At 34.3% G+C, this 24,316-nt stretch overlaps 3 protein-coding genes and 1 pseudogene across 8 annotated transcripts in view; 2 read left to right on the forward strand and 2 right to left on the reverse strand.

Moving 5' to 3' along the window:
• The window catches only part of LOC149905179 (uncharacterized), a 123,671-nt gene that overhangs the window by 74,334 nt on the left and 25,021 nt on the right, over positions 1-24,316 (reverse strand). The gene's annotated exons all lie outside the window — the stretch shown is intronic.
• Positions 770-2,528, forward strand: LOC149905180 (uncharacterized). The gene is made up of 2 exons (XM_090106707.1): positions 770-978; positions 1,296-2,528. The coding sequence occupies exon 2, from the start codon at positions 1,311-1,313 to the stop codon at positions 1,995-1,997; it is 687 nt and encodes a 228-aa protein (XP_089962833.1). The 5' UTR covers positions 770-978; positions 1,296-1,310; the 3' UTR covers positions 1,998-2,528.
• On the forward strand, positions 16,257-16,905 carry LOC149905181 (uncharacterized; annotated as a pseudogene).
• On the reverse strand, positions 23,331-24,153 carry LOC149905182 (uncharacterized). Its single transcript, XM_090106449.1, has one exon. The coding sequence runs from the start codon at positions 24,093-24,095 to the stop codon at positions 23,331-23,333; it is 765 nt and encodes a 254-aa protein (XP_089962575.1). The 5' UTR covers positions 24,096-24,153.

Below are 24,316 nucleotides of genomic sequence, written 5' to 3' on the forward strand. Positions count from 1 at the left end.
TATCTATCTATTCTCTATATGTATAAAATTCTGGTGTCACGATGTAAGTTTAGTTCTCGAAGCGAATGGACTCATTCTCATGAAATTATGTGTGCCTATTGGGTCTGAGAATCGGCCAACTTCTGTTTTTCATACCACGCGTGAACTGGTGGACAGATTTCGATAATTTTTATTTTCATGTGTTCGTTATTGTGAGGAGAATTATTATATGAAAGTAAAACTCAAGAAATTTGCACCAAAAATTAAGATAATGCTAAATATAACGGCCATGTAAACTTCACGGGTTTGATAATTTGCGCGAAGACAGGACAACGTCTGTAGGGTCATCTAAGTCAGTTAGTTTTATTACACACGTATTCTAATATGGAAAATTGCTAAGGAGAATTGTGACGTAAGGAGTATTGATTTCATGACGTTAATATATTTTTTACTATCGTAAAGTAGATGTATCTTTATATGGGATGGCAATCTTTGAACTCGATTTTCACCTTTTTCGTGTCGGCGTCAGATTAGATAGAAAGGAAATTTGCAAACGTATTAAGAATCTCTTTCGGTTCTCAGTTCAATTTGCCATAAAAGCGTGTTTCATAGAACTTTTCCATAATATTATTTTCTTGATTGCTATTGACAGTTTTGAAATTCAGTTTATTATTGGCAGTTTATAGATATTAAATATGGGCCTGATAGATTTACAGTTATACATTGAAGGCATTTTGTATCTAACATTTAATGATTTCATTAAAATAAAAACATTAAAAACAAGTTAACCCTTTCAAACCTACGGTGCACAATTGAGGACATAAAGCATTTTGTTAATTATCTTACCAAAAACAAGTGTCATGTAACCAGATCCTAATGTAATCGCATGAGAACATTATGAGCTACGAAACTCGATACCACTAACGCCATGTTTTGCCGCGATTTCGTACTAGTCGACAACTTTTGAACCAGTAACCGGTGAATCTTAGAATTGCGTAGGTGAGTGATTTACTTTATTTGAAAATATTAAGATTTTTCCTAAGATAGGTATTAAAAAAAATATATATCGATTAATTATGGTGTAAAGTTATAGATCAAAGTATTTTATGTGTAAAAATTTTGTTATTTGTACACTAAAACGTGAATATTCGTAATGTCTACGAATGTGGACGTGCGGTTTCAAGTGGATATATTTTTCGTAACGTTCAATAACGGTTTTATTGGAACAAAATAAACTTTTTCTTTTATGCACATTCATTTAAATTTAATTTTATTTAAATTAAAACGAAATAAATAAATCTGATATATTTTTTCAGATAATCTTTTTAAATATGTTCTCAAGAGAGGCCTGGAAGCTTCTGCAAGATAGAAATCTTTCGGACTTGGAGCTGTCTTCAGATGATGAGGATGTGGGCTGTACAAGCACACAGTACTGTACAGCTCAAGATACAAGATATGTCCGCTTGGGTGCCGATGCCATAAGTCAGAATCAGAGGGAGTATGTTCCACTTGACTTATCGGACGGAAATGAAGACGAGAGCGAGGACGAAGAAAGATTGCCTATTGATTTCGAGCCAGTTTTGGAGGAACCAGGAGCAGATATGGATATTGAAGAGGAGGAATCTACATCGAATGGTGAGACATTTGACTATCTCACACCTAAACAGAATATAAAGTGGAGGCACCGAAAAATTGAAAATACAATATCGACTGATTTTTCCCCACCAATAGCTGTTGATCCCATCGTACAAAGTCCTCTAGATTACTATCACAAGTATGTACCTGAAGGGTTATTTCGTCAAATGGCTGAAATGACAAATATATATGCTGTTCAGTCGGGAAAAACCAGGTTTCGACCTACTACCAGCAATGAAATTGAAGTCTTATTTGGCTTACATATGGCAACTGGGATATTTAACTATCCGGTTTTGAAAATGTACTGGGAAACCAGCATAAGCATACCCCTATTGACTATTCACAGAAAATATGACGAGAGACAGATTCTTCGAACTTCGTAATAATTTACATCTTGTAGATAATATGAAAATGCCTTCAAATTGTAAAGATGCATTCTATAAAGTTCGACCCTTCTATGACGCAATCCGAAGCCGATGCTTAAAAATACCATTAGAAAAAGAACTGTGTGTTGATGAACAAATCGTTCCTTTTACGGGAAAGCATTCTGCTAAACAGTATGTAAAAGGCAAACCATGTCCTTGGGGCATCAAATTATTCTTCTTGTGTGGGAAAAATGGTTGTGCGTATGACTTTATAATTTACCAAAATTCCATTCCTGTAATAAAAACATTAAAATAAAATAAAAACATTTCAATACAGACAATTTTTAATTTTATTGAAAAATCTCCCATACTTTGCATATACTACTTGAGCCATACCACTTGGACCGAATGTCCGCATTTGAGCACATAAAGAAAATATTAATTTTCTCGAAAAATGAACAACAAATAATTTTTGTTTTATTTTTTCCAAGCTTAATTGTTGGTACTTTCATTCGAAAAAAATCAGCATTAATGTATTCTAAAAAAAAATAATTCAGGTCTGAAAGGGTTAATCTTATCCTTCTTTCCTTTCTTTGGGGAAGCATTTCATATAACATTCTCTGGTTGATTATCTTTTCGAGCATAGCGGTGCTGGTGGTTATAGAGGTGCTGCTTAAGCGTGCCATTCAGATTCCTTCATTTTTTATTCAATTTGCATCTACATTCTTTTAGCATTTTAGCGTTAGCATATCCAATCCATCAAGAATGTGAATAATAAAAGAAATTAACAAAGCTGCAACAAACTTGCGAAAGATCCTCAATATCAATATTTCTCGAAACTTTATAGGTACAGCAAGCTTTAAAATATACAATAACTTACAATAATCAAGGAAATAATTAAAATATTACGACATTCTTTAATGAAGCCGTTATTTATGTAAGGTTGCTTAATTAAAACTTTTGCAAAGAAAAATAAAGTTGTCGATGTATTTTCGACACTCCCAAAACGAGTTTTTACGACTGGACGCCAGATAATTTATTACAGACCCAGATTAGCTAAATCTTTTATTTACACTGTATTAAAATATATATTCATGTACCCTCTGTTTATATCAGAATATTAGTATTGTTCATCATTGACCAACACAATATAATAATAGTATAATTTTATCGCAAAGTTAAAAATAGAAATTACTAGAATATAACATCTCAAACTTCATTAAAATAAGTTGCATTCAAACTCTAACAACACAAGTTATAACGGGGCAGCAAAAAACTCAAACATTATTGAAAGTTTAGACCTTTATGGCGAGCGCGTGACAATCGTGGAAAAGCGATCGAGGGTTCAGCGCAAATTCATCACGTTTCCAACTTTTAAACGCGAAAACCGGTAACATAACCTTTGAAAGAAGCCCCACCGGTGAGTTGGCGAAGTAATTAATCCACACAACTGTCTCCATGTCGGGCCGCATCAGGTGGTGACGCGCTCTGCTGGAAAATTGGAGGTATGGACCGAGTAATGTACTTGGACCCGTTCACTCGTGTCATCTTTGATAACTCGATATTTGATTTATATTCATATTGGCATGAAATATGGAGGGATTGTTCAAATAGATATCGAAACTATTGGACTAAGGATGTTTAAAATTTATCTAGTACCTACATTCCACTATTATTTCACGTTTCTTATAATGTTATACCTAGTGTAGGTAAACATTATTTAAAATTGATTTGGTTTAATCGGAATTGTACGTCATTTCATTTACAACGTAAACTAGTTAAGATAGATAGATCTATCGATTGTAGATAAAAGGCCATTAACGATCCGAATTAATGATCCAGTTTTATTTTGTTATTACACCAAGTAATCTGGTTTTTAAATTATGTTCGTACTTCAAAATTTACTTTAAGTACCAAGAAATTGGTGCAGTGAATAATATTATTATTGCAGTGGTATGATAAATTATTGTTAAGGATCCCTTTCTGCAATTAATTATATGGGGAAGGCTGATTTAAAATTTATCTCCGAATAAATAATAATATATTTTCCTTACCGACCTCAATATAAAAAAGCATGATTTATATTAATACTCATTTCGGTAAAAAAGAGTCGTTAACATAATTTTCTCCGAAAAAAATCTTGGTAAACATTAAATAACCAGATGAAGAAATTTATATAGCATTGTTGGTGTCGAGCAATAAGAATTAAATGAGAATACGTCTCTGTCGTGTTATTCATATAACATTACCGTATCTTACTTTTCCAGACGTTTTAAGCGTTGATTATTCAGCGGTATCGTGGCTTGCCATCTGTTCGCTTTGTTCACGCAATTTTTGTCCCAAGGAACACACAATAAGAAGGAGTTTTCCTTGTATTTTTCTGAACGAAATTATAGTACGGAGACATTATTTTGTCACAATGGTGGTTCACGCCCACTAAAAGCTGCGAAACTCTTTGGTGATGCACTGGATTGGGGAAGGAATAAATTTAGAGACTGTTACGACCGCAAACTCTGGGAACAATCTTGGTATCTTTACAGTTTACAGCGTGATTTAATACACCCTGTGGGATAATGTACGCCCAGACTGAATCATAGTGCAACTTTTATGGAAATATTGTAGCAGCACACCAATTATGTGTGTACACATATTTCACGAATAAGTTCAAGTTTTATGTTCGTAAATGATAAATTTGAACATATCCTTAAAATATCGAATTTAAAATAGGTATTATTGTATCGCTCTGGTAAAAATAAAAATGAATATATAGGTACTACTTTCAAAATAATATACAAGTATTATATCTTCTTCAATATAGTTTTAGTTAATTTGGTTCTGTGCTCATCGAAAATGTTTCAAATAAATTCATAAATTTATTTACTTCGCTAGCGGTCTTATAATTTGGACTGCGAAATTTACACCGATTAAATATTTTAATAAACGATCAAATAAGGAAGCCTCCTTGTAATTAAGACAATGTAATCCTTTAAGGCAAGTTATTTTCCAATAAGGAAAAAGAAGCGTCGGATAAATAATAACATTTTTATCCGAGCTTCGAGAAACCGATACACAGCACTCAAAGATAATATAAATTAAATAAATGTAGTAAATAGAAACAACCGTGAGAAGCTTAATAACCACAATGCTCGTGGCGTCTCCACATAACCACAAAGAGTATGTAATCTAATACACGATGCTCATCGACACTGGCTTTCATGGTCGCCAATATCATCTTACTATCACAAATGTACATTTTACAGTCGACATTCTCAACATCGACCTTATTGCACTCGCATTAAGAGCTCCTTTCGTCGTACACGAATTGAAATAGCTGGTTACTCACCGATTCATAGATTGCTTTTTTGTTCAAGCTTGGCCAAATGAAAAAAGATAGTACGTCGTAGGTGGCTATCATGTATCGAATTCTAGCTTGTGAAGCGTTCGCAAGAATTGAATACGTTTATTTTGTCGTTTTCTAACTAATCTGATTGAGTGGATACAGTTTCAGATTATAGTGCGCTTCGCACGCTATCAGTTTCATAGATTCATTTTGTTTTCTATGATTTTGTAAGAATGTCCGGATTTAAAACTTATCGCATGTGTGGATGAAAAAGTTAAAATTGGCACAGGATACATAAATAATTGATACATTGTAACGGAATAGGAAAATACTAGTTAGTTTTTTTGAACTGAATAATCTACGTAAACACGACTTTATTGATTATATTTTCTACCGACATTGACATATTCCATTTTTTATATATAAACTAGCGGTCCACCCCGGCTTCGCCCGTGGTACATATGAAAAATAGATGTTGGCCGATTCTCAGACTTACCCGATATGCACAGAAAATTTCATGAGAATCGGTCCACCCGTTTCGGAGGAGTATGCAGACTAACATTGTGACACGAGAATTTTATATATAAGATATTCAAGTTATATGCGTATATATTAATTAGCAGTTTAATAGGTTAACAGTCATTTTAAACAACAATAGAGCTTAATATAAGAACGAAAATATTATTCAGGCAATTTTAAAACTCATCTTAGAGTTATGACAAAGCGTATCCTAGCCCGTGTTTCAACGTCAAATTGGTTAGAATTACTCACCCCGAGAATTGGCTCTGCAAGAACTTTAATCACGAAGAATTCTCAAGAAAGCCCGCTCGTTTTAATATGCACCTCACAATGGTAAGGGGACGAAGTTCTGAAGAGGTAAGTCCTTGTAAGGTACTTTATCTCGCCACAACTCCCCTTTTTATCGCGAGGGATGACATGAATACGATTACAAGTCTTAATCTTTAAAGGACTGCTGAGTGGTCAACGGCCTCTGAACTATGGATATAAAGATATCTGCATATGAAGTGCGAAGGGAGAGACCTTATGACTTCACATCATACGACATGCCGATAACCGACTTCCCAGTTCTAAATAATGACATATTTTATCGCAACTAATAAACTTTATGCAGGTAATAAAAGTGTGAATATACATTATTTATTTCTAACTTCTGAAACATTTGCATCGTTATGCTCGAAATATTATACAGAAATATTCTTCTGCAATTCAAATTGTAGGGACAAACGCAAAAATGAAATGCATTTGGAAAGTTTATAAAGGGGTGGGTTGTAAACGATTTAGAATAAAATACCTCACCCAAGGGCATACTTCTGTTAGCAAATTTAGCCGGAATGGTCAAGAGAACAATAAGATCAAAAGGGATGTTTTACTTTCAAGTTTGTGCTTCAACAAGGTTGCACATACAACCACGTTAAGCTTTACCGTTTTAATTAAATACAGGCCTTTTGCTAATTCGGTTCATCGTTTTAACAAAGAATTAAATTTAGTTCAACTAGCTTTAATAGACCGACCTCTGTTTATTCGCACAAAAAGGTTATATGGATGTAAAATATTTATGCGCACTTGAATACAGAAAAGTGGGTTTGTGCTATTTGTTATTTTGGAATAATAAAACTTTTTGTTGGAATAATAAGAACGATTTACATTAGTTAGAATATGAAATGTTATCACAGAAATTTGTATTTTTTATTATGATTAAAAACTGTTTAATTTTGCCTCTCTGTATGAAATTATTACATAGTATTAAGTATACCTGATTAAGTAGGTACATTACATTATATTATCTAAACGCATTATACAAACCATTACAAAGTACAAGTAAATCACAAACTGACACGGAAATGTACTTATCTTAGTTATTTACCGTTCTAGCAATTTAATGAAGCCTGTTCTAAGCTAAGGGACTATTATTGTGACATATATAAATTGTTCTATCATTGGAGGCCGATGGTGAAATAATCGAGTACCTGCCTTTTGAGATATCTAGCCGTAACAAGGCTGGCAGCATTTGTAAGTGGTTTATCATACAATGAGAACGGTAACTGATAAAAGATAATAACCATTTTGGTAACGGTATAGTATTGTTCCGTTGATTATATTGAAGGATTGGCTTATAAATTTTATGTAAGGGTTCGCTAATGAAAACAACTTTTTACGGTATTTTAGTAAAAAATTATATATAATAGGCACAAGAACTAATAACACATTTTTAAGGATTATTACATAAGAATTTACAAAATTTATTATTAGCATTTAACTATTGATGAGTGATAAACTATTTAAACGCCAATTTAAATATTTCGAAACACTTAAAATTTTATTTATTGACGTCGTAAACACATACATCAAACATGAAACCTATCCGTAATTAATAACAAACACGAAGTTTTCGTCTATAAGTTTGTATAAAATTTCACTACAATATGTAAATATTTAAATATTATTAATAAATTATCGTTGTTTATCGTTGAATTTATTTGAATTTAAAATAAGATTTATGGCAGGACACATTAATCAACGTGCAATCAGATAAAATAAGTTTTATGCGTTAGACTTCGTACCTATATCATATTGTGCTATTTGTCAATGTTTAATTGAGAATAAACTTAACTTTTTATTGGCGAAGATAATAAAATATTTTCTATGGAATGAAATAGTTGTAATGTTATTAAAAGACAAATGTATTTGAAATATATAACAGGAATGAGTTGACGCCTCATTAGTCAGATTAAATATTACGTAACTACATTTAAAAACAAGGGACAACATACAAATTTGCTAATAACCTTAATCCGACCCCTGTCGCAAAATTTACTCTAAGCTAAGACCTCCCATAACCTAGCAACCTACAGGCTACCTGCCAAATTTCATGTCCACAGTTCAAGTACTTTCCGAGATTATCTAGATTCTAGATGTTTCGTCAGTACCTACATATCCATCGCTTTTATAATAAATAAATAAAATACTATATATTAATTGTATAATGCCTACATTTCAATAAGTGTTCCTAGTCCTAAATAATAACTTAGTGTTTAATAATATCTTCAACAAGTAGGATCATAAATTGCATTTTTGATTTCCCGTGTGAATTTCAACAAAGAAAGAGCGCCTTCGGCCATTATATCATGTATAAATAATTTATGGTCTTACGAACTTATCTCATATATCTACAATGGTTGCATATCTAATAAGAAAAAGTAAGAAAACACGAGCATAATATTATGCAAATATAAAAAATACCAAGTATGTCAATGCGAAATTATTATATTTGATAAATACGTTTTCAGAATAGAGCTCGAAGACCCTCTTTACACCCTATTATGCTGAATAGGATTTGACGATCTGCCAAGGCCGTATTCAAGTCATATGCAAATGTATCTTCAGTCTTTCCGCAATAGAATCAATTCATATATTAATATAATAACTTACTCGAACTAATTTAATTAATGGTTCTATTGCTTCATTTCTCGTAAGCTTAAAAGGTTTAATTGCCTACGAAATTTTGCTAAACTAAAGTTGTTAAATGTTTCAAACATTGTTTGTTTCGTTCGCTTATTTGAATGAAATCTCTTTATTTGTAGAGATTAATGAGTCAGTTACTAATAGCCATTACGTTTCAAACAATATTTTAAAGTAACAAAATAAAACACAACAGGAAAATAAAATATTTAAACGAGAAATATTTATATTTTTGACACAAACCCCGAATATAGTTACCCAGTCGGATTCACGGATAAGTTAAATATTAACATAATTCCGAGCAAAAGGTGTCTGAGAAACGTCTGAAAATTGGAATTTGGCAAAGATTTATTTTCAAATTGTTCAGCGGAGACGTGTTTGCGTCAAGAAAACCACGATGTATGGCAGTACGTGAGCTCTGGTCAAAAAGACGTGGATCGATCCGGATTAGGCTGCGACCGGCACGGCTGCTAACGAATCCTATGCAGTGTGAATGTATCTTTTGTGCTTTCGTTTTCGTAATTCAATTCTTAAATCAACGTCACTTGGCGAGTTCGTTGTCATTTGGTTTTGGTATTTTAGGCATTTGAAATTGGCGATAGGTATTAAAATAGCACGTTTCAGGTTGTGGTTAGACTTCTAGTATGTTATGTTCTCTTTTCTGAACTTTGAAACATTTGGTGTGATATTAAAGTTTTTAAAGCTAATTTGCTAATAGATATCTCTCGATTTGCCATTAAACATGAATTTTCAAAAAATGAACAGTATTTAATAACTAGAATTATCATAAAACGTTACGAACGTTATAAATATAAAATTAACGAAATAATTTTCCGCAAATATATGTTAAACGTCTATAATATAACAATAAAAAAATATCAGCCTTAAATTTATCCGTATCCGATGAACGGAGTATAAATGTAGATTTTATGCCAGTTCTATTACTGTTCCGTAAGTCATGTACAAACGTAATATCATACCATGAAAATTCACTTACTATAGCGTGCGTAGAATATAATATAACATGATGACTAAAGATCTTACCTGAAACAAAAATTACATATAAATATAATTTAATGTTTTTATAACGTTAAACATGTTGTTAAATAGATATTTTTTTTGTTTTAACGATGTCCTCTTATTTTTTTAAATATAATAAAGTTTTATCATATTTATTTTACCATGATTTCTAGTTCTCATTACGACACAACATTACAAATAATAAGTAGTAGTGAAAGTTGAGTCAGTAATAATTCTGAGATGTTTTATTTTCTGGAAATAAGGGTACTAAATTCAGTTGTAGCATAAGTTCAGTCATAACATAGTTTTTCGTGTCTATTTTCATATTTCCTATCTCACTAATTCCATGCAATTTTATATATATTCGTGGAGTAACATCGCCTACATTTGGATGCACGGCTTCGAATAAAAACAAAGTACCTACAGTTAAAATAACTCTGTATTTACAAAGAGCTGTAGCAAGTTAAATAAACTATTATTTAAAGTGCTGATACTTTTTCTAACTTCCATTGTTTCTGTCGCAAAACTTTGACCGTTAAGAGAATATACGCGCTCATTTATTAGGAAATATGGAGTTCGAGGCTTGGCCACATTCAGTGGCAAGTTTATATTCCTATCGCGTGAGTGGGACGATCTCACCTGCATCTATACCTACCAAGTACCTTTCCAAAAAGCACCTTATTACGATTATAGAAGCTTCATTTTCACAAAACAAAACTTCGGGGAAAAGGTAGTCCCGTCACCCGTTCTGCCCGAAGTAGATTTGATATATGTTGTTACGTAGGCACTATTTTTTATAAATAGGCAATCATAGCAATCGGAGGTGTATTAAAATAGCAGTTCGTGCAGAGTTTCCACGCGGGGAAAGTTATGAAATTTCGTTACAAAAAATAAATAATGTTATTAAAGAACTTGGCAAAAGACGGTTGTTTATGTAACAATTTATTGCTATACAAAGGTGTTGCTAAAGATAAGATAACAATGTATTCAAATCTGTATTGTTAGAATATTATCGCACCATTAAATCCATACAAAAGCTTATCTTCTTGGCACTGTTATTGTTCCACTGATTTAATAAGCCAATTAAGTAGGATAATGTAAAGCAATTCTCTTAATCATTAACGAGACGCAAGAACATTATCATGTTGTCATTAAAAATGTTGAAAATAAGGGCATGTATGATTGAGCATTTTTGTATAGTTCTTACAGGGTTTATCATTTAGCTGTGCCCTGCGGTTTTACACGTACTGTTCCGTTCCTATTGGTCTTAGCGTGATCATTACAGCCTATACATATCCATACATAACTCTTCAGATTTTTAATATTAGTATGCCAAATATTTAATCAGTATCGGCTCTATCTTCTGCTCTATTTACAGATTATAGAATAAACATTAGTAGAATATTTCTTAAAAAAAAAACTGGATATAGATTATTTATACGTTCGAATTATGTCAATAAAAGCGGAATATCACCACACAGTTAATATGAAATGCCCCGAGCGCGGCAACTCTTTGAACTTGACCGGTCGAGGTCGATCACCTCGTCTAGTAGTCACATTACAGGTGTAGAAAGGTATTACGAAACCAAATATGTTATTGCATTTTGAAACGTGTTGTTTTTCATAATTTAGTATAATATGATCTGTATTATCCTACTTATTTTATGCGAAAGTTTGTTAGGATGGATAGATGTTTCTCTTTCACGCAAAATATAAGTACAGGTACTACTGAACCGATTTCAATGAAATTTGGTAGGTACCTGTAGCTGAAGACTCAGAAATTTTAGAAACTATGCTGGTTTTTTCTTTGAAAACGGGCAAAAGCTAGTAGTATTATAATTAAACCACGATAATGCTAAATACTGAAGTTAATTTACAAACCGGAGAACTTTATAATCAAAGGTTGTCCATAACAAGTTCATCAAAGCGGGATTGTCATTGAAAAGTTTGAGATAAGACACATTCCTTACAAAATTATCAGTAATGTTCGTTGGAGTTCAGAGATATTGCCCATTATTGTGGAATCGTAAAATATATTTAATGCTGTCTACGCCTGTTAATTTATAATAGCAATCGCGCACGCACCGACATGGATTGTCATTTTTATTAATTTATCATTTATTGGCCGGGTAGAATGTATTTTTTTTACTCATAAAGAAACTTTTGTACAAATGGGGCGTTGGTGTTGAAAATAAAATCTATATACAAGGAATATTGAGTTTCCCTAAAGAGATTCCAGTTCCCATGCCTAAAGCGGGAACAATTTGGCGACCGTGACAGGACAAAAACGGATTTCACCGCAAAATACGAGTTTATTACAAAATATCTACACATCTACGCAACATTGTTTCTGGAATTGACGACTTCAATTTGGGACTGATTCCTGTCGAAAAGGATAACCTGCTCGTCTGAACAACGATACAGCTAAAGTGTCGTGCCGGAGTGCAGCTCATAGTACCAAGTTAAGTGCAAATCCTTAATTCCAATAACACATTCCTATACCTAACCTTATAACATAAAATTCACGTTCAAAAATATCCAAAAATTACCTATTATTTCGCTTCCATTTGTGTAAAACAATTTAAATTATAGTAATATTGGTTTATCAATACCTATTATCATTTCTTTACGCCAGATTCCCTTGCGGGATTGGCATATAAATCGTAATTTATTTGTTCCAAATTAAATTCATTTTTTGTTTACAACAAGCTCGAATATCATAGCCCTTTTCGCTTATAAACACGACTTCGCCGAATAATTTCAGGAGCCGTCTTCTCAGGCGACTAAATATCGCTTGCACGATCTTCTGCGAAGCAGCTGCGTGTGAGCAGCAGCCCGGCTACCAGCGGCAGGTTCCACCAGGCGAGGAGCGTGAGATAAGCATTTTATTTCTTCCATAATTTTATTAAGCTTGTTGACGTGCATTTAAATAATTAAATCGAAAAATAATTACATAATTTCAAAATAATTACAAACAATTAAATTTTAATTTCATAACAATATTCAATTAAACTATTTTACAAAATGTCTACGGAACCTAATCCAAAGTTATTAAGAGATTTATATTCAAAAAGGTCTGCTATTAAGGGCCAAATTACAAAATTTAAAAATTATTTGGAAAGAATTAGCGAGTCCACTTCAATGGATGAACTATTAATGGCTGAATTTAAATTGAAACTTGGTAAATTCGAAGCATTGTCAACAAAGTTTGATGTGTTGCAGACTGAGATTGAGGTTCTTAATTCTGAAAATATAGATTCTGAGATTGATGAAAGAGACGACATTGAGAACGATTTCGTCCAAGGTATTGCTTCTGCTAAAATAATGATTAAAAAATATGATAATTTATTTAATGACAACGAAAATCGTAGGAAATCGATGGGCAATGAAGACTCTTTCCATCAAGACTCAAATGTTAAATTACCACGAATCGAAATCTCAAAGTTTGATGGTTCATACTTCCGTTGGCTAGAGTTCCGCGATACATTTTCAAATTTAGTTCATAAAAACAAAAATATTACTGATATACATAAATTTCATTATTTAATTTCTTACCTTGAGGGTGATGCGGCACGGATTGTCTCTAATCTCGAAGTGTCAACAGCAAACTACCAGGCAGCCTGGACGCTACTTTGCGACAGATATAATAACAAAAGGCTTCTTGTTGATCATCACTTAGATTCTTTACTTAATATTCAATCTTTAACTCGTGAGTCAGACAAGTCACTACGTTTTTTAGTCGATCATGTTACAAAAAATCTTCGCGCCTTGTCTAGCCTGGGTCAGCCTACTGACTATTGGGATGTACTTATAATATTTATTTTATCTTCTAAATTGGACAAGTGTACTCTTGTTAAGTGGGAAGAGTATCGAAATACTATTGATGACATTCCAACTATGCAACAATTTCAACGATTTTTAATCAACCGTGCAGATGTGTTGGAATCTTTAAATCGCAATAAGGTTGGCACTAATAATGAATCCCAAAATAATTCTAAATCACAATTCACGTCACGTCCCTCACAACTAAATTCACAAAAAAATTATAAATTTAATACAAATAGAAATACTAATTCATTTTCTACATCTAATCAAAATAAATTAAACGTTTATCTTTGCATAATTTGTAACGAAAATCACAGAATTTATGACTGTCCTACATTTAAGTCTAAAAACATTCAAGATAGGCTGTCGTATGTAAATAAATATAAATTATGTCGAAATTGCCTCAGACAAGGGCATCCTGTCAGTAACTGCCGCATGGGTCCATGTCGACAATGCCAGCAAAAACACAATACCCTTCTCCATAATTCTAATGATGACGTCACTGCCAACTTCAGCACAGATGAACACGTTGAACCAAACGAATCTGTAGCAGCCTTTTCTAAACAAATGTCCAAACATGTTCTCCTATCTACAGCATTGATAGAAGTTTTTAACCCAATTAATAAGCAAGTAGAAAAGGTTCGTGCTCTCTTGGATTGTGGCAGCCAGTATTCATTTGTTACTAAATCCCTGCAACGAAGAATGTCATTGAGAACTTGCCCATTGCAGGCAATGAATGTCATTGGCATTGGCAATAATTCTTCTAATACAGTGCACGAAAGCTGTCTCACTCAATTAAAATCTCTAAATAGCAACTACAGCGTTACTCTTTCATGTCTTGTTCTCAATGAATTGACGGGCCGCTTACCTAAGACCCCAGTTGACATTCAAGGTCTCAAAATACCTAATTCTTTAACTTTGGCGGACCCTGAGTTCTACAAGCCAGCTCCGATTGAAGTTTTAATTGGAGCAGATATCTTCTGGGACATTCTAGAAAGCGAACAGCTTTCTTTAGGTCCTAATAATCCTAAATTGCAAAATTCTAAATTCGGCTGGATAATAGCTGGCCCAATCAATAATTATTCTCGTAGTAACGAAATTCATTGCAATCATGCCATAATTACAAACCCAATTTCTAACGAAATTCACAAAATGCTCACAAAATTCTGGGAGCTTGAAGAGCTACCCCAAAAAACTGTTCTAAGTCAAAATGACATAACATGCGAAAAACACTTTCTAAATACCACCACTCGCTTAGAAACCGGCAGATTCTGTGTGAAGTTACCCCTAAAGGACTCACCTGACTGCCTCGGCGATTCATATTCTCAAGCTAAAAAACGATTCCTAAATCTTGAGAAAAGATTTAGACGAAATAATATCTAATCACCGGCTGTGATGATGAAGATCAACTTAAATACATTCAAAATTCAGTTTCAAACGCTCTAAATTCAGCTTGTTTTCCTCTACGAAAGTACAAAACTAATTCAAAAAACTTATTTCAAAATTTACACGAAAGTAATACAGAACATTTAACAATCAGTGAGTCGTCGAGCACTCTCGGACTTTGTTGGGATCCATCGAAGGATGCCTTCAATTTTCCAATCGAAATTTCACTTCATAGTGACAAAATCACAAAGAGACATATCCTCTCAAGTTCATTTCGAATCTTCGATCCTTTAGGTCTTTTGAGCCCGTGTATTATTCAACCAAAGATGTTGCTCCAAAAATTGTGGCTCAAGGGTGTTGAGTGGGATGAACCTGTGTCGCAGGATATCAAAAATGACTGGTTGGATATTGTTGATAATCTAAAATTTCTTTCAAACATCGATATTTCTCGTAGAGTTCTTTGCAACTCACCAAAAATCGTTTACATTCGTTTAGCGATGCATCTCAATGCACTAATGGCCTCAACTTAACAAAAAATACGAAGAAGACTTACCTGAAGTCAAGGTCCATACATACAGCTGTCGAATCTGAAATTAATTTTGATTTTAAAAAATTTTCTTAATTTACAAAACTTCAAATAACTTTCATTTACATTCTACGATTTTACACAACTCTAAAAACAAAATAAAAATAATAAACTTACCGGCATTTTATCAATTGACTAATTAAATTATTCTTTTCAAAAACTGCGTTACCTGCACTCGTCTTCGTGGTCAGACCTGTAATCCAAAAATGGCTAACTTACCTTCAAATCGCGTCAACGTTGACTTTCCCTTCAAGTCTGTTGGAGTGGACTATGCGGGCCCTTTCTAAATCGTAAAGGACGCGGTGCTAGAGTAATTAAGTGCTACTTATGTTTGTTTGTGTGTCTGCGTTTCAAATGCATTCACTTAGAGGTCGTGTCTGATTTGACAAAAGATGCTTATATTATGACACTTCGCAGATTTGTGGCACGCCGTGGAAGGCCAATCGAAATATTTTCCGACAACGGTAAAAATTTTGTAGCTGCCGCGAAAGAATTAAATAGTTTTCTAAAGGCTAATCAAGAACCTCTGTCTGAGTTTGCTGCTCAGGAGGGAATAAAATTTTCTTTTATCCCCGCTCCTCACTTTGGTGGAATATGGGAGGCCGGTGTTATGTCCGCTAAATTTCATATAAAGCGAGTCATGGGCAATACTCATCTCGCATTTGAGGAACTTTCGACATTGTTTGCTCAAGTGGAGGCCATTCTCAATAGCCGTCCTCTGTGTCCCATGTCATCTTTCCCCAATGACTTCCTTTCCTTGTCCCCAGGGCACTTCTTAATCGGAAGACCATTGAATGCACTGCCGGCTCCTTCGTTGGATAACGCTAAAGAGAGCTCCCTGGATAGAGATGGCAGAAAGAGTATATCTCAGAAATGCAACTACGAACCAAATGGAAGGTTGACAAATCAAAAATAAACGTCGGAGACCTCGTACTGCTTCAAGAGGATAATTCTCCACCACTTTGTTGGCGCATGGGGCGTATCGTTCGATTATTCCATGGAACAGACGGCGTTTGTCGAGTTGCGGACGTCGAAACTACAAGAGGCTGCGTTCGAAGACCTTTGGTTCGACTGTGTCCTCTGCCCACTTCTGAAGACCTTCAAGCTTGAAAATCTACGCTTTTCACCGGGGGGAGGATTATGTCTACGCCTGTTAATTTATAATAGCAATCGCGCACGCACCGACATGGATTGTCATTTTTATTAATTTATCATTTATTGGCCGGGTAGAATGTATTTTTTTTACTCATAAAGAAACTTTTGTACAAATGGGGCGTTGGTGTTGAAAATAAAATCTATATACAAGGAATATTGAGTTTCCCTAAAGAGATTCCAGTTCCCATGCCTAAAGCGGGAACAATTTGGCTGGTGACCCCGACGTGATTCGGGGGATTTTTGTTTATACATTAATAAATGCGGGCGTTGCTTGTCGACTGACTCATTGTATTTTCTCTTTATGGGGATGTGGAATTTTACTGGCATTTTTTAAGCCAATCGAATTAGTAATCCCTTTGTCTAGTAACTAAGTTATTAAACATCGGCATTCAACATCTTATAATCGTTGATAATGTTACTATTGTCAATAATATAGAACAATACCTATACATATTTAAAACGGTCCTACGTAATAGTATTATCAATTTTGTAATTCAGTAGGTAAATAGTAGCGCAAAAACTGACATATTTAGCGCTTTTGCATTGTAAAATAATATACATAATTAAAAAAAATCAATTCTTGACATACCTAACATTTCCATATTTATTATTTACCTATTAAAATAGGGGAGTAAATATTAATATAGATAATAATTTATATTCGTCCTATAAATTAAATGTGGAATTAAGTAGGTACGTATAAATGTCTAGCAAACAACGCTAAAACAATTGCAATATTCATATTCTAAATCAGTAGACCGCACCAATGAAATCTGATTTATTCACGTTGTTTAAAATTAAAAACAATCATATTGAAATACTTTTGCTAGATCAACATAATATTATACCTACTTAAAATAGATACGTATACCTACAAATATTGGACGAACTTTAAAGCCTAAAACAAATTGCTGCAATGTCAAAAAATAAGAAGCCATAACAAAGTGAAAAGTTTGAGGATACCGCCGTGGAAAATGCCCCAAGTCCAAAACTAAATAAAACAATCATTCACGACGACCAAAACGGCGCTTAAAAAGAAAAATGGCGCGGCAAACAAGCGAGCAACGAGTTAGGCTGTTACAAAAATCTAACAAAGGAATGATTAACGATTTTCCACCCCCAAACTCATTCAAGCCGCGTCGATATTGAAACCTTTAGACGTAAAAATGAAAGTTTTCCTTTCCCTGTTTTGAACATACTGACATCGTGAATACGGAAGAATTTCCTACAATAACAAAGATAGAATACTTAACAAGGGCTGTTCATTTGTTATGTCTTGCTAGTACCTAGTGGTGTTTGGTGTGTAATACATAAAAAATCTATTGTTGTGAAACTTTCTGTGCTTTCTATAAGTTTAATTAATTCCTCTTTCAACTAACGGAACCCTAAAAAGATGATAGCTAAACTAATTTTAACTAATATTATTATTATGGAGGTAACTTTGTCTCTTACCACACGGCTAGACTAGCGTCATAATTTAATTAAGCAGAGGGCTTATAGTTTGGAGAACGACATTAATAACTGAACAAATGTTATCTACTTCGTACATAACGAACATTTGGTTGGAAGGTGTAAAACGTAAACATTTATTTTTAGAAAAAACGAATACTAACTAATTGATAAAAATGTATAGCTACTTTGAACTTTACCATAAATATTAATAAATCCACTAACTCAATAGTTAACACGAAACAATAGTTAACGAAACAATTAACGTAATAAAAGTACGTTTTTGGTTAATATGCATACAAAAAAAAGAACATTAATTAAAAATAAATCGTCGATTCCATTAAAAATATGCTATCTCATCAGATGCGTAACAACATTAAATTAGCGTAATTTTGCAGGCAGTGTGTCAGCTAAATGTTTATTTGCTTGTGAACAAATAGCATTTTCCATAATGGTATAAAAGAAATAATCGTTAGTATTTCGTGTGGATATTTGTTTTTACTGCCGGTTCTTTTACGTTCATCTTATTTTAAAAATATTAAAATGCATGTTAAAATATACCGTAGTTTCTTGAAATCGTTTCATACTCGTTTCCTTATGAGTCATTGTCCCTCATATCGATAACAATATCAACATGATCGACTGCATATTAACGGTACATTTCAGTATGTACCATTCATTACACTCCTGTCGATTAATAAACAAATAGTTCACATTTCCTTGATGGAAATTAATGATGAACGCATAAAAGAATTTCTACGTCCCAACTCCCAACCATCGATCAATGTCCACAAATTTGCTTACCATACAAACAAAGCGCTTTCGTCAATCCTTTACAAAATTAAACGTGAGCTCAATAGAGTGTAAGCTAAGTGGCTCATCTGTCGGTCTCAGGACTTCTCAGGTTGCAATGTTTTTAAGGGTATTTCATAGAAATACTCATTACCCGATCCGAATCTGTTTATTCCGTAATGACAAAATTATGTAAAAAGGCAGTAAACGTTTTTATCTCAACCTGGCTTTAAAATGAATTCAGTGTTATCTTAATGAAATTCCCTTTCTCAAGTGCGGTCTTTAGTTTTTTAGTGTTCGGAATTAGCTCTGCTATATTAAGTTTCGCAAAGAAATGGCGGCAGGTGCCACTTCAGCTGGCAAGCATATGTTCGATGGCATGTTAATTATTCTGCACAATTACAAATTACCTGAAGCCATTGTTCAAATATTGTATTATTTATTTATTCTTTATTGTACATAATATACCAAACATAAATAAGCTATTCTATAATTACAATTAAGGTACAATGAAAACACACGGCACATACGTACTAAAAGGCGGCCTTATTGCTTAAAAGCAATCTCTTCCAGGCAACCCTGATTGGTAAGGAATGTATGCTAGAACGCGACTTGGCGCAAATTCAATTAATAAATTAAGCATTAAAATATAATTAATAAAAACAATATATACAATAATAACAATAAAAATAAAATAAAATAAGTATATAAATTAATATACTTACGTAAATATAATAAACTACTTACATATTTTATAAATATACATACACATAATAATACATAACCTACTAAATACACTACATACAATACGAAAAAATAAACACTATAATATAATCTAAAATAAATATAAGCAACACATTATAGAGATAGGAAATGATTTTTGACAAGAGCTTTAAAACTTTTAACATTTTGCGCCCGCCTGATGGATTCAGGCAGAGCGTTCCAAAGTTGAATAGCGCGAGCAGTGAATGAAGATCCATAGAAATTAGTGCGGCGAACCGGTACAGAAAGAAGCAGAAGATTAGAAGAGCGAAGAGAGAGTGAATTATTTGAACTAAGGTAATTAAATTGAGTTTTAAGATAGCCTGGCGTTTTAGGGTCAAACAGAACACAGTACAGAAGGTTAAGTATGTGGGCATCCCGGCGACGACGGATGGGAAGCCAATTAAGTTTTTTACGAAATTCGGTGACATGATCAAATTTACGTAAGCCAAAAATAAATCTGATGCAGAAATTTTGCACCCTCTCAAGGATGTCTAACTGATACTCAAAAAGATCGGGAAATGAGGAATCGGCATAGTCAAGGAAAGGAAGTAGAAGGGATTGGGCTAACGCAATTTTGGTGGAAATCGGTAGAAAGTTTCGTAAGCGGCGCAAACAGGATGCAGTAGCAAACACTTTTTTTCGAATTTGCTTGATGTGTTCCGACCAGGATAAGTGCTGGTCGAGGTGCAAACCAAGACTTTTAACAGTTTTGCAGATAGGGATGCGAGTACCATCGACCACTACATCCGGCAAACAATCCCAATTAACTTTGCTCATAAGCGGCTTGCTTCCAATTATAATTATTTTAGTTTTTGAGGGGTTTACCTTTAAACCGTGTTCCTTGCTCCAATTGACGATGGCTGCGAGATCAGTGTTTGTACGAAAAATCGCTTCAGAAAGTTCAGGCAGGGCCACGTGCGAATATAGTTGGAAATCGTCTGCATACATATGATAAGGAGAAGAAATGTTATTGGAGATGGAGTTAATAAAGATTGAGAATAAGAGAGGAGACAACACGCCACCTTGCGGAACCCCGGCATGAACATTGCTCCAGGAAGAGGTTAGGTTCTCCACTAGAACACGCTGCCGACGTCCCCGCAAGTAACTTTGAAACCAGTCAATAGCCGTTGGAGATATGTTAATAGAGCGTAGCATAGCCAACAATACCTCATGGTCGACGGTGTTAAAAGCATTGCTAAAGTCAAGCAATGAAAGGATTGTCAACTGCTTATTGTCAAAACCCAGGCGTATGTCATCAGTGATTTTAATAAGTGCAGTGGTCGTGCTATGACCTGGGCGGAAACCAGATTGATAGGGGTTAAGGAGATTATGGGAATTAAGGAAGCGACTTAACTGCTCCTGCACCAGCCGTTCTAACACTTTCGACAGGAAAGGAAGAATAGCAATGGGGCGGAAGTCAGAAGCAGAGACAGGATTCATGGTTTTAGGGAGAGGTAAGATATGAGCATCTTTCCAGATAACAGGAAATGTACTCGAGGAAATAGAAAAGTTAAGGATGTGTGTGATGACAGGATTAACGATAGGTAAAATAGGAATAATCATGCTCCGACCAATGCAATCACTACCAACAGCCTTCGAAGTTATAGACAATATGCTCTTCTTAACACCACAATCGGAAAATTGACTTAAAATAAACGGAGGATGGCCAGAAGAAGATAATGAATTAAGAAAACTTAAGGTGCGCGCTTTAGAATTTGTGTTAAAATCCAAGAGAGGATTAGAAAAGTGAGAATTTAGTTCATCAATAGTAACTGTGTCTGGAATGGAATTTTGCGCGGCCTTTCCAATACCGAGGGATTTGAGAAATTTCCACGTTTTGCTTGGGTCGCCGTTTTCGACCGATGTAGAAATGTGACGTCGTTGCGCATCCCTACATAATGTATTGCAGCGATTTCGAATACTCTGATACTTTTCCCGGTTACCATCAGAATCGTGCATCTTTAATTTTGTTTTCGCACGGGCCTTCTTTTTCAAAAGTGATTTCAGTTCAGCCGTCATCCAAGGCGCGGGCAAATGCTTCAACTTGACTGGGCGCAAGGGAGCATGCTTGTCAAATAGGTTCAGAAGTAAAGAGTTAAATAACGCAACCTTCTCGTCAATGGAACCAGCAGAGTAAATGGCTGACCAGTCGGTATCAGCGGCATCTTCACAAAGGCGATCTACATCGATTTTACCAAAATTGCGCTGCATAATAATTCTAGGCTTAGATTTAGGAGGCTTTAATTTATAGGAAAGGAAGATTAAATCGTGGAAGGAGAACAAATCAGCTGAGCACTGACCATGCTTAGCGACAAGTTCAGGAGAGGAAACTATGATAAGGTCAAGAAGAGAAGGAGTACAGTTTGGAAGGGAATGGGTAGCGCTAAGAGGAAGGATTTTTAGGTTAAAGGAATCAACGATGGACATTAACTTTTTGCTACGTAGATCATCCTTGAGAAGGCAGGTGTTGAAGTCGCCCATAAATATTATATGTTTATAGGCAGGGGTATGAATATCTAGGAGGTGGTCAAAAGACGAAAAGTAATTAACGGTAAAATTGGGAGAGTAGAAAACACCAAGAAGAATTTTCGTGTTGGATAAGGATACCTCAAGTAAAAGGTGCTCAGCCGCATCAGCAGGTGGAGGTTGAGGAGAGCTACTAATTATGGAAAAAGGAATATGCGAACGTAAATAGATAGCTACTCCACCCCCGGTCCTACCAATGCGGTCATTGCGAATTAATTGGAACCCTGGGAGACTATAAGATAAAGAAGGTAAGCAAGGTTTTAGCCAGGATTCCGAAATTAAAATGGCATGAAGAGAATTACAATCAAAAGAAGCTAATAGTTCGGGAAAGTGAGCCGGGATACTTTGAGCATTGATGTGAACAACGTTAAAGTTCTTAAGACCATTGTCGAAAAGGGAGGGGACATTTAAAGGAGATGATGTACTGTGAAAGCTGTCTTCACCTGATTGCTCTTCGATCGACGAAACTGAAACAAATGTGTCGCTAGAAATGCTGATGTCTAAAGACATCTCTAAATAAAATATAAATAAATAATATATAAAAATACTACAAATAAATAAATAAAATAATAAAAATACATAAATATTTAACAAATATAAAATAAAATAAGCGTAACCAGTAAACACTCCATTACCACCAGTATCGTAAAACATGAGACACTTAAAAATTTACTACAAGATTATTTTAAACCAAAAGACAAGTATCCAAAACTATAAAATTACAAACAACAATAATTCACAAAGACATTGCGTTGACATTTGACATTCTTATCACTTGTCATAATATTATGTCAAAAACAGTGTTATCAAAATAAGTACCTACGTGATAGAATAAAAATAATCGAGTACTACCTACAAATTATTACTCAAAGTAGACTAGCTATTTAGTTGCATCATAAAACAATTTAGAGATTAGCCACGGAAGAGAAAACAAAAATACATTATAAATATATTGTATAAATATGATACTACAAGGAAAATTAAGATTGAAGTTAAAAAAAAAGCACATAAAAATTAGGTACAGCGATTACTTAGCTCGGCCAGGTCTCTTCGGTCTAACATTCTGTGCCAATTTGGACCCCTTATGAGTGTTGGAAGTGGATCCAGTTGCACCTGGGGACGAACTTGCATGGTTGGAAGGAATGTTATCCAGATCAGCCATCACAGAGATCCTATGCTTAGCACCGTCAGCACGTTGTACAAAGATGAATCCTTCTTTGGTCCAGCAGTTAGTTATACCAAAGCGAGCCCTTGCTGCCACAAAAACATCATGCCTATCTTTGGTTAGGAACTCGGATAAAGTGAAACCGCTGCCTTTTAAATCAGTTTTAGCATACCAAATGCTATTTCTCATAACAGCATCTTTGAATTTGATGACTATGGGTCTTGGCTTGTCTTTCTTTGAAACACCTAAGCGATGACACCGTGAAATAGCATCCTCTGTCAAGTCAAGATTCTTTAGATGATCCGTCAAGATTTTAATAGCCAGTTTGGAAGGAAACTCCTTGCTATCTTCAGGCACACCGTGGATCAATAGTATTTTTCTACGACTCCGCATCTCCAATTTATTGTACTGATTAGATAAAAATGTAATTTGAGTTTGTAAGGTCTTGAGGGACGATAGCACAAAAGACTGGAATGCGTTGAATTCAGCAGCTAATTTGGATGTTGGGCTATTAGAGGCAGGTTGTGAATTATTGCTGCTAATATTCTGCAGATCCCGTTGAAACTCAGCCATCTTCTTATTAAATGTAGCAGTCATTTCCATCATGGAGTGTTGAACAGAGTCCATAGTGAAGTGAAATCAAGTGATGGTGAATTTTAAGTGATAGAGAGGTGAAATAAATATATTGAGAGGACACTGGCAGGTAAAGGCTTTAAACTAGCACATAAAAATATAAAGTAAACTTTAAAAATAAATAAAAATTGAATTTAGAATATCAGAGACAGCAAAAATACGTTATTTTCTTTTGTGCGCCTACCCGCGAAAAAGAAAGAATATTGCTTTGTTTT

The sequence above is a fragment of the Colias eurytheme genome, chromosome 10 (genome assembly GCF_061535395.1).
Source record: "Colias eurytheme isolate Ceu_HAF_F1 chromosome 10, ilColEury1 Martin Lab GWU primary, whole genome shotgun sequence".
Lineage (NCBI taxonomy): Eukaryota > Metazoa > Arthropoda > Insecta > Lepidoptera > Pieridae > Colias > Colias eurytheme.